The sequence below is a fragment of the Dipteris shenzhenensis genome, chromosome 16, assembly GCF_047967505.1.
Source record: "Dipteris shenzhenensis isolate YYH24624 ecotype China chromosome 16, Dip_SZ_1.0, whole genome shotgun sequence".
Lineage (NCBI taxonomy): Eukaryota > Viridiplantae > Streptophyta > Polypodiopsida > Gleicheniales > Dipteridaceae > Dipteris > Dipteris shenzhenensis.
The window spans coordinates 5542141-5556201 of NC_141611.1; the positions used below are offsets into that span (position 1 = coordinate 5542141).

The 14061-nt window shown below is 43.7% G+C and overlaps 1 protein-coding gene across 2 annotated transcripts in view; it reads right to left on the reverse strand.

The window, feature by feature from the left end:
- Positions 1-14061, reverse strand: part of LOC147892453 (Zincin-like metalloproteases family protein) — a 159135-nt gene that overhangs the window by 75283 nt on the left and 69791 nt on the right. For both annotated transcript variants that reach the window (XR_015542351.1, XM_087387413.1), the window contains exons 10-14: positions 8545-8670; positions 8246-8401; positions 7865-7981; positions 490-615; positions 264-331 (exon numbers count right to left, since the gene is read on the reverse strand). Coding sequence is in view for 1 of the 2 variants with exons in the window: in XM_087387413.1 (XP_087243539.1) it covers positions 264-331; positions 490-615; positions 7865-7981; positions 8246-8401; positions 8545-8670 (593 nt within the window). In the remaining variant the exon portion in view is untranslated. The remainder of the gene's footprint in view (positions 1-263; positions 332-489; positions 616-7864; positions 7982-8245; positions 8402-8544; positions 8671-14061) is intronic.

Sequence of the window (14061 nt, forward strand, 5' to 3'; positions counted from 1 at the left end):
GCCACACTACCAGAATAATAGTTGCCACTGTAAGCCTATGTTATTCACGCATAATTAAAAACATAAGAGCAGTCTTCGTACCATAAATTTAAGTTGAAACTAAAAACCGTGACATCAGCCTTCGTACTATAAATTTAAGTTGAAACTAGTAAATTTAAGGATTCACATATTATGTGATAGCAAAGCACACACACGTTTGCACGAGGTCACTCGCTCTGACAAACTCTGTTCATTTAAAAGCAAGGAGATGAAATTTTACATACTCCAAGAGATTTGAAGGAGTCTCTACAAAATCGAGCACAGTTCTTGTACCAGAAAAATGTTGATAATCCTGTATAAACATCAAAGATAGAAAAATAATCCAAACCCATTAGAATTTCAGATCCCTCCACTATAGGAGGAGAGGAGAGGAGAAGGGGAGGGGGATGTGTGTGTGTGTGTGTGGGGGGGGGGGGGGGGGGGGGTGGGGGGGGGGGGGGCGGGACTTACAGTTCGTGTAAGCAGTGAATGAAGGGCGTGGCCGAACTCATGGAAGAGTGTTTCCAACTCCCAGTGATTCAGCAAGGGGCAAGAGGATATATGAGGACTGGAGAAGTTGCAGACAAGAGCTACCACCTGCCCAAAGTATGTAGAAGTAAATGGAAAACCACCAAGACATATTGCAAACTTATAATTCTGTGTAATAGCAATGAAGACCGTCTTCAAGCACTGTGGATGTAATATGTCTTCATGTTCATTTGTAAACGAGGTAGCTAAACATTCAAAATGTTATAGTAAGTGCTGCAGTCCATTCAAAGACAACTATAGAAGAACACAAACAGCAGCAGCTCTATCTTCAAACATGTCCACTTAATGTGAGGGGGTTAGTTCTAACAATCCTTAGCAAGTGCTAAGGCAACATATAAATCCCAAATTCCTGAAAAAGAGATACAAGGCGGACAAGTCATCCGTAGCACTATGACCTGAACAAAACAAGTTATTCAAGTCCACTGGAGATCTAACATGATTCATGCGACTGAAAAACAAAATGCAGAACCATAGTTCCATACATACGTTTGTAGTATCAAACATTTGCAAGTACGATGTGTTGGCAGATGCTTTGATAACATACGTAGCTCAAACCCTACCACCTAATCTCCCCACCTATGCTGCAAAATGCCATAGAATCCATGTCATGTTCAATTTCTAAGGACCCAAAACATTGATGACTGACGCACATGAGTGTGGGAGAGGTTGAAGCCTAAATTGCCTCTACGAAATCAGGCGAAATGACAAAAAAAGTCAAAATTGGCTATTTGTCCCGACTCCCAAATCAAAAAACATTTTAACAGCCAACATATGTCTGCATTATAACAAGCGTCCATATTTCAAAGGTCTTTCCCTACCAAACATACGCATATGTTTGGAACTATTGCAAAATAGCAACTTCATATGCATCACTCTGTAGCACTAAGCTCCCAATGGTCTTTACTTGACTTGTCATTTTCTTGATACATCATTTGACTGTGCCTGCACCTGACCCTGTCAGAAACGCATTTTAATGCTTTTTAAAGATCTCAACTTCCTTTCCTGTCTGCTTCACAAAGTGCACAGATCCTACAAAGTATCCTTCCTCAAATGTTATAAATTTAAAGGATCCTGGCACCATAGTTTTTTCCATATGTTACCATACAGCAAACGCATACAGGTATGGAACTACAATTAAGTATGGTTCAGCCCATGGGGCTGAATCATACATGACCCTAATTTTACCCCCCAAAGCTAGGCGAAGAATCTCCAAAATAGGTCCACAAATCATCACAATGACTCTTCCATCCTACTAGAATGAAGCACCTAATACAATGGAAGACATGTTCACATTGCATGAGACCTTCTTCCTGCAATACTCATCACTAACAACCATGCAATGCAATCCATTGTATACTCTCTCATCCCCAACAAGTTTGCTAACATGGTAAACATGTAAGCAAACCGAGTTTGTGCAAGTTTCACCAATTCCTTTGTGCTTAAATTTCTATAGAATGCTAACACAGTGTGCTTCTGAGTAACAAATGTAACAATCATAGTGGCATGTGCCAACATTGGCTTCACCCATGCAAGCTGTCCAATGTCCTCAAATAGGAGGTCAAGACAATGGCATGTACATGAAGTATAGAAAACATGGGGCCACTCTTCCTCCACCAATTGTCATGCTCTCACACAGTTAGATGCATTGCCATACACACACTGCATTATCAGCCCCAACATCAAGAATGGAATCTTTCATTATCTCAAAAAAGTACTCCCTTGACTTATATTGCCCACTCGTGATCCACTGACTTCAAGAAGACTGAGCCAAAAATGCATGAGACCATGGCATTGACTGAGTGGCGACGCTTCAAGAGACTGCAGGTGACTATGGGATCCAGGCTGATTTGGAGCAAGTTTAAATCCCCCTCATCCTGGAGAAAGTTTAAATCCCCCACCAGATCATACAGGCAGAGTTCGTTATGACACTGCTTGGGATCGATGCTATCTTCCAGACAGTAACCTATCTCCACAGGGTTTAAGCCTTACCTAGATAGAGGCTACTGAGAGTGGCACTGGAGTCATCTGTGCAATGAGCTGAGAGTGGGGCTTGCATGGCCTGGTATGCATGCATTCCTAAATGGTTTGACAAACAAGACATTCAGATGGATCATCTCCACCCCTTCTAGTATAGCTTGAGTGCTCCTCTGATCCTCTGATCCCGCGAGATGAGATCAACCGTATCATATGGTTAGACCTGCTCCAGCTTTATACGTCATGGACATGGGGAGGGGACCAGGAATTCCCCACTGAGACCCGATTCTATCACGACCATTTCCTAAGAGTGTCAAAGGATGGAGTGATCATCAAACCCCAGTATCTGAAGGACAAGCGAGTTTCACATGCCCTTAGGATTGCCACTGGATAGATGCAAGTCTTATCCCATCAATTGAGGATTGAGGCAGGGAGAGCCGTTGACACACCTAGGGAGCAGCGAGTTTGCTGACTATACACCTTGGGAGAGATAGAGATGGAGGAGCATTTCTTATGTACCTACCCGTTAACTATGAGATCTGGGGATGCTATCACTGCCTCTTCCAAGAGGGCCATGGCTTCGGGTCTCTCTCCAGATTGATTCACTTCCAGAACCATGTTTGCATCGGTCTCTTTCTGATGGAGATGAGACGCCATAGAGAGACCATTTTGCGTCAAATCTGCCCAGCGGGAGACAATGTTAGATCGATCTCAACGACACATCACAAACTCTACACATTCTAGTATGCTCTTGAGCATGTCGGGGTAAAAGAGGGGAAGATCGACAACATGAGGGCAGTGACCAATGGGATGAGACGACGATGAGGAGGGGTACAGCCAGAGACGCAAGAGCCACTCATGATGCAACAACGGACCAGAGCATGCACGATGGAGGTCCAGCACATTAGAGCTCTATTTGGAGAAGACCGTCTGACCAAAGGTGTCACTATCGATATGGCCCACCGAATACAAAGAGCTCGAAGACCACGCCCCTCACCATAGCGTGAGATGACCAGCCAGACACACATACGAGACATTTTTGCGGCCCACAGGAGAGACACCATGACACCTAGATATGTCTTTTGACTCCTACTTCCCTACTTTTGGACTTGAGTTTATGTTTCGTATTTTTTATTGTAGTGTAGTATAGTACACAGCAAAGGGTCTTGGCGAGCCCTTTGCCTCAACCCTTTGTGGCTTGTGTGGGCATGAGTCACTCTGATACAATACTTTGTCTCATAGTCTTGTGAGGCCTTTCGAGGACGTTAATACATCTTTCTTTCTTTCTCAAGCCTCCTAGTCCATCCGACTAGTAGTGGATTTCCTTCATGAGGCTATACAACACAAAGACCAATTGCTCACGATACAAAAGCGAGATCGTGAAGCCCAAGGAGTCCAAACAAAGGGTTATTGCTAGTGTTTTTCGATCAAATAGCATGGACTAGCAGTCCCCAGTAAGATAACGTAGTCAAGACCCAGAGAGAAAGACACACCAGTCCCCAGTAAGATAACGTAGTCAAGACCCAGATAGAAAGATACGAGGCTCGGAGATATTCATTTTATGTTCATTGGCCTACGGACACATCCGACTAGGGTGATAGTGGCACTTGAGTCTGATGGAGAGCTACTAGGAGGCGGCCACAAAGGACTAGGCAAGTCGTTTGACAAGAGCACACTATCACAAGTTTTATCTCTCAACAACACCAGCAGCCATCGGAGCCACTGTCGCTAAGACCCTCCTATCCATTCTCAGCCAGCCCCAGTAGATAAGGCCTCTTAGACAGCATACAGAGGACCATCACAGTGATACCACATTGTATATTCTTTTTTTTTTCCATGGGTTTTTCAGATATTCATATTTGTATTCGTCTTGCGCACTTAGTGACCCCCCCCCATTCACATAGACCCTTCGGTCTTTCAAAGACTTTCATGAATCTTTCTTTCTCTCTCCACTCAAGCCCCTCCAACCGCTCTGCTCTGTCCCAAACCTCTACACTTCAGCATGTATACTCATGCCTCTTCGCTCTAGCATCTCCACTTAGGCCTCTCCGCTCCAACTCAAGCCTCTCCGCCCCTTCCCAAACCTCTTTGCTCTTCAGCTCACTCTAGCTCAGGCCTCTTTGCTCAATCTGGCCTGGTCCGTCCCCTCTAGCTCAAACCTCTTCGCTTCATCCTCTCCCACCTCTCCGCTCAAGCTTCTTTGCTCCAGTTCACTCAAGTTTTTCTCACTCTGCTCCAATGCACTCCTCCCTGCTATCATCCACTCCTCTCCGCTCAGCACCTCCCCACCTTCCCTTTAGCTCCTCAGCACATATCGCTCTTTAGGCCCTTCTTTGTAGAGTAAAGCTCTGGCTGTTTCACAAATTGCACAAATCCTACAAAGTATCCAGCCTCAAATGTTACAAATTGTGAAGGATCCTGAGGTGTTCAATCCGTTGCAAGTGCAATAAAACATGTGCCTCATCACATATCTCTCTCCATGAGCTTCGGCAAAACACAAGTTCTACAGAGATCACTGCTGGCAGATCCCTAAGGAGGGTTTTATCGATCCCCTTGGCTATACTCGGATAGGGTTTGGACTGGGCAAATCTGTGTGTCCTCTCACCCACTACAAATTGAGATAGGACAAGTAGAGGGCATCCCACATGAGAGACATATCTGACGTGCAAGAGGTTGATTCAAAGAGTTACTATGGCCTGTAAACTATGAGATATGTGGATGGCGCTACTAGCTATTCAAGAGTGGATTTGGACCATTGTCATATTTTATGGGCCATCTCGATCAGCGACATGTGGTGACTTTCCTATTCAAGGCCGACTGACATAAAGCCAACACTCCTTCGACTACAAAGCCAAGACTAGGGAACTGCTGGAGTCCAACCAAAGGACGATCACAGAGTTCTTCCACCTAGGAGATCCGTACAAGAGGTCACAGGGACATGATGCAGCTGGGATCCAGAGAACACGACATGACAGACTTGCTCTTGAGTTGACTCACACATGAGAACCGCAGATATGTCCTCCTTACTCTTCAACTTAGGGAGACATGTCACACATGACTGACGTGATGATGGCGCTCACCAGACAATGAGCTACCTCCTAGAGAGCACAAAGGAGCCTAGACAAACTCACCAGGTTGAGCACCAATATCGCCATATTACTAACTTCCTTTCTCGACGATCAGCCCTCACCAAAGCTATTTAGATACCAATTATATATGGGCACCTGTGAATGACCGCCAGCATTTGTAATTTCACAAATGTATGTGCATTAGGGCATGGGCGTACATTCCTGTCTATGTGTCATTATGTGTCAATGCCACTACCTCTGCCAATATCTCCAAGCATCTGTGTGGGTATGTTTGCACATCTGAGCATGCATGTGCACACAACTGTCACGGGGACGTGAAAGGTGATCTAAAATGACTTCTGACACTTCTTAGAAGTGCGTGCTAGCCTTGGAACAGCCGAAACAAGCTTAATACGGCTGAAACAGGCTTGAAACAGCTCAAAAACTGCACAAAGAACAATTGAAAACGTCCAGCACTTTTGGGAGAGTGAGGGGAGAGAGATGGAAGGTGGAGGAAGGGCATGCATACACATGCATGACAAATGGCGCCACCCACGGAAAAGGTAACAGCTAGTCCTTAATAACTTGAATCTATGCTTTCCCCTGACCTCACTCCAAGTGAGAAAGATGAGTTTCTATAAATGTTCAAAGATTTCCCTGACCTCTTCGCTACCAAGGACAACGTTGGTTGTCCTTGGGCCCAACTTTTAGACCCCTCTTTTAGAGCCTTTGCCTTGCCCCTAGGACCTAGTGGTGCACCTAGACCCCTCTTTTAGAGCCTTTGCCTTGCCCCTAGGAACTTCTAGGAAGTGAGCACTTCCTCTAGCCAATCCCTCACGACCAAACCATTACAACACTTAGCCATGGTTAACCTCAGGTTAAGCGTAGGTTGAGTTACAAAAATGACTTCTGACACTTTCTAGAAGTGCATGCTAGCCTTGGAACGTGAAAAGTGTCAGAAGTCATTCTAGGACGTGAAAAGTGATGTAAAATGACTACTGTTCTTTCTTGCTTTGCAAATTTTTGCAGTGCATGCGTGTTGTTTGCAATCCTTTCAAGACTCCTACAGGTTCTAGCAAGCACCCAAAGGCAAGAGTGATCCTGTGGTAGGCGTAAGGACCATGTGGATGCATGTGATAGCCTTGAGGGACCATGTGGATGCATGTGATAGCCTTGAGGCTTCCTTGAGCTCAGTTTGCCAGTGGTTTGGATGCCTGAATGCCTCTCAGTTGGATCAGATCACAAGTGAATGCCTGAGTATGCCTTGCCACTGGGAATTCTAGTGGTGTACTTGGATTACATGCCTTGAAGACAGGTAGAGGATTTGCGGAGAGGAACAGTGCAGGGTTGAAGTGACTGAAGTGACTGAAGCTTGCATTGTGGCTATTTATGAAGTTTATGACTGAGTAGAAGAAGATCACTGCCCTTTTAGTTATTGAAGGCCGGTTTCACAACTCTGTGTCAGCATGCACAAGTTAATGGATGCACAGCACCACTTCCAAAGCTACGAGTCCCACACTTGAAAACATAGCCCATCACATGGTCCATACTTTAATTTCATTCAATTCAGATTAGTACAAAACAAGCTGTCAAGACGCAATCCACACTGTGAATGGACCAATGGAAATACAAAACCCAAGTACCATACATTAGCTGGCCACTCAACAAGGAACTAGAACAGAAATCTTCAAGTCCTACAGAAGGAAACAATATACCAAGGCTAAGGCCAGGTTTCCATGATAATAGAAAGAATCAGCCAGCAGTCATGTAGAAATCCAACTTTGGTATTCAATGTTCTTACATAGAATCCCATCTCCAAGATAGCTTTATTGAGTATAATTATGAGAAAAACCCTAGATCAGAGCTCATGAAAAGAAACTTATCTGTAGGAAATTCCAGAGGTTAAAAACTTATCGCTTCACAGTGAAGAAAGCAGAAAACCTATCACAGGCACACTTCATCACCTTGCAGACATGTATTCTCAAGCTTCCTTATAGTCAGAAAGGAAAATCCCTGTCCATATTGATATCTTGGATGCAAAAATCGGTACAAGAATTTACATTCTCATTGTTCCACCTTTGAAAGCAGGCCCTGATGGGGACCTTTAATCTCACTTGAGATTGTTGATGCCTTACGAAAACCAGGGTAGAAATAAAGTCGAAGAGGCAGACTGTATATTCAAGTTCTTGTCGCCACATCAATTCATTCACGTTTCAAAAGGAAAACTTGAACTACTATAGTGAGAAGGTTCTCACAGGTAACTGGTAGTCATTTGCAGCCAGGCGCCGGCCGCCTCTTATTGCAAAATGTGCAGACCCCGGAAACTTCCCTTCACGAGAATAAAGGTCAAGATAAAGATGTCCTAGGTCTCCCTGTTTCAACAAACCCAAACATCAGAAGAAAGTTATCTAGGACATTGTGGAGGAGCAAGAGTAAACTATCTACAAGGAACTGGAATGGATCAAGGTTGTTCCTAGATAAGCTTTCAAGCTCCCAAGACTGAGAGTAGATATAGCAGAACAGCAGACTATTATTGTCCCAGTTTCCTTCTGCAAGACATGAAGGGAAAGCAACCTCCTTGAGCTTGAGAACAAGTCCAAAACATTAGTATATTGGATCTCCTGAAACTTGAGTACCTCCAGAGGATCATGCAGAGTAAATTTTTGAACTTCAGGATGCCAAGCCTCTCCATGTGCAAGAGGCACTTGCTTGAGATCCGCACCAAAAAGAGACTTCGTTATGAGTTTTAATCCTTCTATGCATTGTGCCAAAGGAAAGTACGATGCTACCACCTGTAAGTTAAGGATTTTATACCTGAGAAAAGTTGATCTCATAGCTTTCCCCTAATGGACAAATTTAAATAAATGTAGAAAGAAAGATGACAAAAATACTCTTCACGAAGCAAAACCAAAGAAATCAGACCAATCGAGCATACCCGTGCATTCAAGCCCAGCATCTTTGCTTTCATCAAGCCAGTATAATACGCCTCATCCCAAGCATTTATTGCTTTGAAAGATGAACCTTCTACTTCATTTACGAACTCTCCTAGCATGTTCAATTCCTGAAGAAATCAGAGCAGACACAAATCTAAAAAAGTACATAGGGAGTCTCTATCCGTCCCAAAAGATATGAACCCATAAGCATGAGCAAACTTTCCTAGATTTACACTTACACAGGAACAAGTCTTCCCTGAGGTCCACATAAAAATAACATTTGCAATTTCTATATGTTCCCTTAAAAAGATTCTCCAAGACCGTTATGATGGAAACCTGATTGCAACGAGATCCTTCATATTTACGCTGGTTATATTTTTATATCCTGCGTATTTGGTAGTAACAGTTTCTGTGGATAACACCTATCACAAGACTTCGACAGCCCTCAAAACTTCTAGTAATCTACACATGCATGTCAGCCTTCGCAATCTGTTGCCACATTGGGTCAGATGAGCCTTGGTTCTATAAGAAGCCACTAGGAAGCTTCTCAAGGAGTTTCTCCCTCCCACCTCCTTAGCTTGGGTTTGCTCCATGTGAGGTGCATTGTGGGTTTACGGTCCATTGCTGCATTTTCATTTTGGTGCATCCCTTGTAGCCAGTGATTGGCATTCCATTTGCACCAATTCATTATGTGTGCATCCTACATGTGTATTTGTCAAAGGGCATCACAATCTCATGAGCCTCCCCTACTTTTCTTTCAGTCCATGCATGTTTTGCCTTGCAAACGAGCTCTATTCGTCCTCATCTTGCTATGTTCGTATTATCTCAAGCTTCCACTTGATGGAACTTCACTTCTGCCAAAACAACTCCTTTCTAATGTGGTTTCATCCACCGTGTGCTCTCGTATTACCCCTCAGGCCCCTATCACCCTACGGGAAAATTGCAGCATGTTTTCATCATCTTAAACGAGATCGATGATCGTTTTGCTTGCTGAAATTTCAGCCATAGCCTCTCCATGCATGCTCCAAATCACAAACAATTGAGTACATCTATAGATTGCTACGAGATTTCATCACCCAGCTTGTTGACTGAACGTGTTGCTACCCTTGCATGTGACTTGGGATTTGCTTCTAGACATTCCATGCTTGTGTACCCCAAACTTCTCCAGGCTGTTTTCAAACTTAATAGAAGTCTCTTTCATGAAAAAAATAAAAATAGAAATGAATTTTGCACTGGGTCAAGCTGAATCTAAAAGAGATGATGAGCCTATCAAGATACCAAACAGCAATTTGTGAAGAATATATGGAATGCCTGGCAACAAAACACAACCATAGTAGCTGGGAGCGTTGCAGAGGCAATTTGCTACTGGCAGATGTAAATCGTGATTTTAGATGCAACCTTGATTCTAATTTTGCTTCAGGAGATCAAGATCTGGCAAAAGATTGATTCAAAGAATGTTGGGCATGCAAGAAACAAAAGACTCTTGGTTGAGGTTTTGCTGGATATCAGTGTCCCCTTTGTTCCATACCTGAAAATTTGCTAGGTAATCAAGTTCCTACTAAGCATTGGCGTGCGGCACACAATCTTGCTCATCTACAGTTTTTGAACAGAATAGGAGATAAGGACTGCTGGTATGCAAGAGCTACTAGATGATTTCACTCTCATGGCACGTCCATAGACCACTTTCCCTCAAAGTTGTACTCTCTAGATGTTCTAAGAAACTCCTAATACACTAGGAGGTCCACTTTTGCATGTTACATTTGTATCAGAGTTTCGGCATGTTACATTTGTATCAGAGTTTCAGTCTGTAATCCAGCTTGATAGCCGCAAGTGCAAGGTTGTGTTGAGATCCTGAAAGGCCACACATCCAAGCGCCATGGAGCAGCAAAGAAGAGAAGAGTTTGAGAAGTAAGACTTCCAAGAAAACAACAATTCTTGAGTGCTCAGCTTCCGCTGAGCAATCAAAAAATGTTGGAGAAGCTTATGGAACAAAATCGACTCCTCCTGTCCCAGTTGGAAGAAAACTCATCGTAGCTAGAAGAAAAAAGAAGACAGTTGGAGGAGACAAGGAAGCAGCTCAAAGAAAAGGAGGGAGCAAGACCAGAAGACAGAAGAGGAATCTCAGGATTTATAAAACTGCTCTTATTGATGGCACAAAGAGCGCAAGCATGAGGAGGCAATTAGACGCAACCAGATGGCAGCCGAGAAGTATCACAAGCTGGACCGAGAAGTCTTGCTGCTCTAGCAACAAAAAATGTTGGCTACTATGCGGGCTAGCATGAGCACAGCTATTCCCGTAGTCACACCAGCCTCAACATTAGCCAAGGTCACTCACCTCACACGGCCCATGCCGAACTTCACAAAATATGACGGTAAGTGTGACCACTCAGCTATCTTACAAGACAAAGTCCACCTAGCAGCCTCTCATCTCACCGGTGAGGCAGTTACGTGGTGGCAGCATTGGGCCAGTAGCCATACCGACCCTAGCACACATGTCACTAATTTCGTATGGGATATGTTTATGTCCGATCTTAAAGCTCGTTTTTTGCTGCCTCAGTATACGCTTAAACCTAGATGATGAGTCTGCTCGTCTCTCCCAGAATGGCTTGCTTGTGTTGCTATAGCAATAGGATTATCATGCTAGCATAGCAATTAGGCATGTCCGAAAACAAGCAGCTGAACCAATTCATCAGAGAATTGGACTCCAACACCCGTTTTCCCGTTCGGAATTTCAACACGCTCGCCTATGAGCATGCGCTTACCCTTTCTTAGAATCAAGAGATGATGCCGAACAGTGGAAAGCAAAAGCAAGTCTAGTAGGACCCAAAGCCCAACAGCAATCCGCAAACACAGCAGGTAAGGCCCTTAGCAGAAGGACAGTCAATATCAGACGAAAGACCACTGGCAGCCATCTGGTCAGAAGGAGTCTAAGCCAAAGATGACTCCAAGAGAAAAGGCTAAAGCGGGTATTATAGGAGATTACTGCCAGCTTGACGAAATGAAGCAGTGCCACGTGGAGCATCAACCTTTCCATTGCCATCATCTTGCAAGGCATGGGAAGAAAGATTGCCCAAAGTGGTTGGCCGAAAATTTTGCAAAAGCACCGGCTTCGATTGTTGCCTCTACGGTAGTATTCTACCCCACCAGCATCAGCTACAAATGCAATACTGCCTACTTTGAATGTTGTTCCACCGGTGGTCTTTGAAGGTAAGAAGGAGGGCAACCTCAATGAGCAGAAGAAGGCCCTCATCAAAGCTTATAGAGTTTTGTTGTCCTATTCGATATGGGGAGTTTAGAAGATGGCTATCTCCCCTCAGCTAGCCAAGAAGAAGGGGTGCATCCTAATACCTCACGAGCTTGCTGTGGACTGGTTCACACCCAGGCTACACACACAGATCGCGCATAAGGCCACTCAATTTTCTCTGTCAAAAGGCCTCTTTCCAGCGGGATTTCATCCTCACGCCTTTGTTGGGGTGCATGGTTGTAAGACACGTTAAGACGCTACACGTTAGACAAGCTTCAAACACGGGTATCTAAAGTGTCTTAAAGATAAGATACTTAAGACATGTCATTTTATTCATTTTATTTATAATAATAAATATTCAATTTGAAAAACCTTATATAAAGTATACAAGTATATAGCTTTGGACCTTGGTTACAACTTACTAGCTAGCTGAGAGAAGTATACTTAGCATTGTAGTCAAGAGTCAAGAGTCAAGACTTAAAAGCTAAGAGACCAGATTTACTAGTTAGCAACCAAAATGGTGTCGGCCCTTTGAAGCAGACGCGCCACACATGTATAGAAAATTGCGTCATCGGCTCAAAGTCCAATTTCCAAAGTAAAACATTTAGGGTTTTTAAGTATTGTATTGCAAGAGTATCCAAAGGTGTCTTATAAGACAATACATGTCTAAAGTGTCTACCGTGTCTTAACTTTAGACACGAGTGTCTTAGCAAACCATGTTGGGGTGTGACATGATATAGGGGATCCTGTGGTTACAAGAGTAGTCACATGTGTCCTAATGACAGCAGCAGCAGCATTCCTTCACGATCATCAAAGGACTACACCAGCCGGTCATTGTCCATGGGGATAGGAGTATTCCAGGTATACCTTTGATTTCTCATATTCAAGCAGGTCGTGCTGTCTACAAGGGCGTAGTGTGTGCATTGGTTTATGTCTGCTACTAGCAGAATGCAGTTCAGCCAACCCCTCCATTGGGCAATCCATAGTAGATCTCATCCAGGAGTTCCAACACATTATGCTCCATGATGATCTGCCACCACAGCTTCCGCCTCATAGACGGGAAGAACATCATATCGAGTTGATACAAGATTCCATCCAACCAAGTTTGTTTTCGTATCGTCTTTATAAATCTATGGACGGGGGGAGTTAGAACAGCAATTAACTCTTCATATGGCCGTCTTCATCACCGTTTGCAGCTCTCATATTGTTTGTACAGAAAAAGTATAAGTCAGCACGACTATGTGTTGATTATAGGGCACTCAATAAGATCATAGTCAGCAATAAGTTTCCAATGCCACGCATTGTGTACATCTTAGAGCGACTGAATGGTGCAAAGAACTTTACCAAGATGGACCTCAAGAGTGGTTACCATCAGGTCCGAATCTTCAAGCTGACATCCCAAATACAGCATTTAGGACAGAGCAATCTCATTACAAGTTCGTGGTTATACCATTTGGTCTCAAGAATGCATGGCCAACTTCAATAAAATGATGTTGCAGGTCTTCGCTAAGTACGTAGGCGTGTGTCTATTCGTCTTTTTGGATGATATCCTGATTTTTTTTCATCTACAATCAAGCAGCACTTAAAAGATGTGTGGAACGCCCTTCAACTTTAGTGCAACAATCAGCTCTATCTCACTGCTAAAAAGAGTGAATTTGGACTAATGGAAATACAATATCTGGGTTATATCATTAGTACAAATGGCATCCACTCGGACCCCGAAAAGGTTTAGGCCATCACAAGCTGGTCAATCCCCACGATGGCACTAGACATCCGGTCCTTGGGCTTTGCCAAGCCTATAGCTCTTACATAAAAGATTCTCCACCACTGCTGCACCCTTAACAAATTTATTAAAAGGGGTTAAGACAAACCAACAAAAGATTTTAGTCAACGGCATAGCTTTACATGCCTTTCATGATTTACAAAGGTTGGCCACCACAGCTCAAGTTATGAAGATAGAGTCATGGGATGATCCACTCCTGGTCATCACAAATGCAGAGTAATGTGGCCATCGGGATAGTGTAATAACAAGAAGAAAGACCCATGGCTTACTATAGCTGAAAGTTGAATGACGCCAAAAAAATTTATTGGGTCTACGACAGAGAACTACTCAGAGTTTTTCAAGTATTGAAGCATTGGAAGCTGTTCTTGTATGGACGGACTTTCACTGTTAAAACAAATCATCACGCCCTAAAATCGCTTCAAACAATGCCAAGCATGTGGTTGAGTGATCGGCACTCCAGATGGAGTCAGATTTTTCAACAATTTGGGGGTA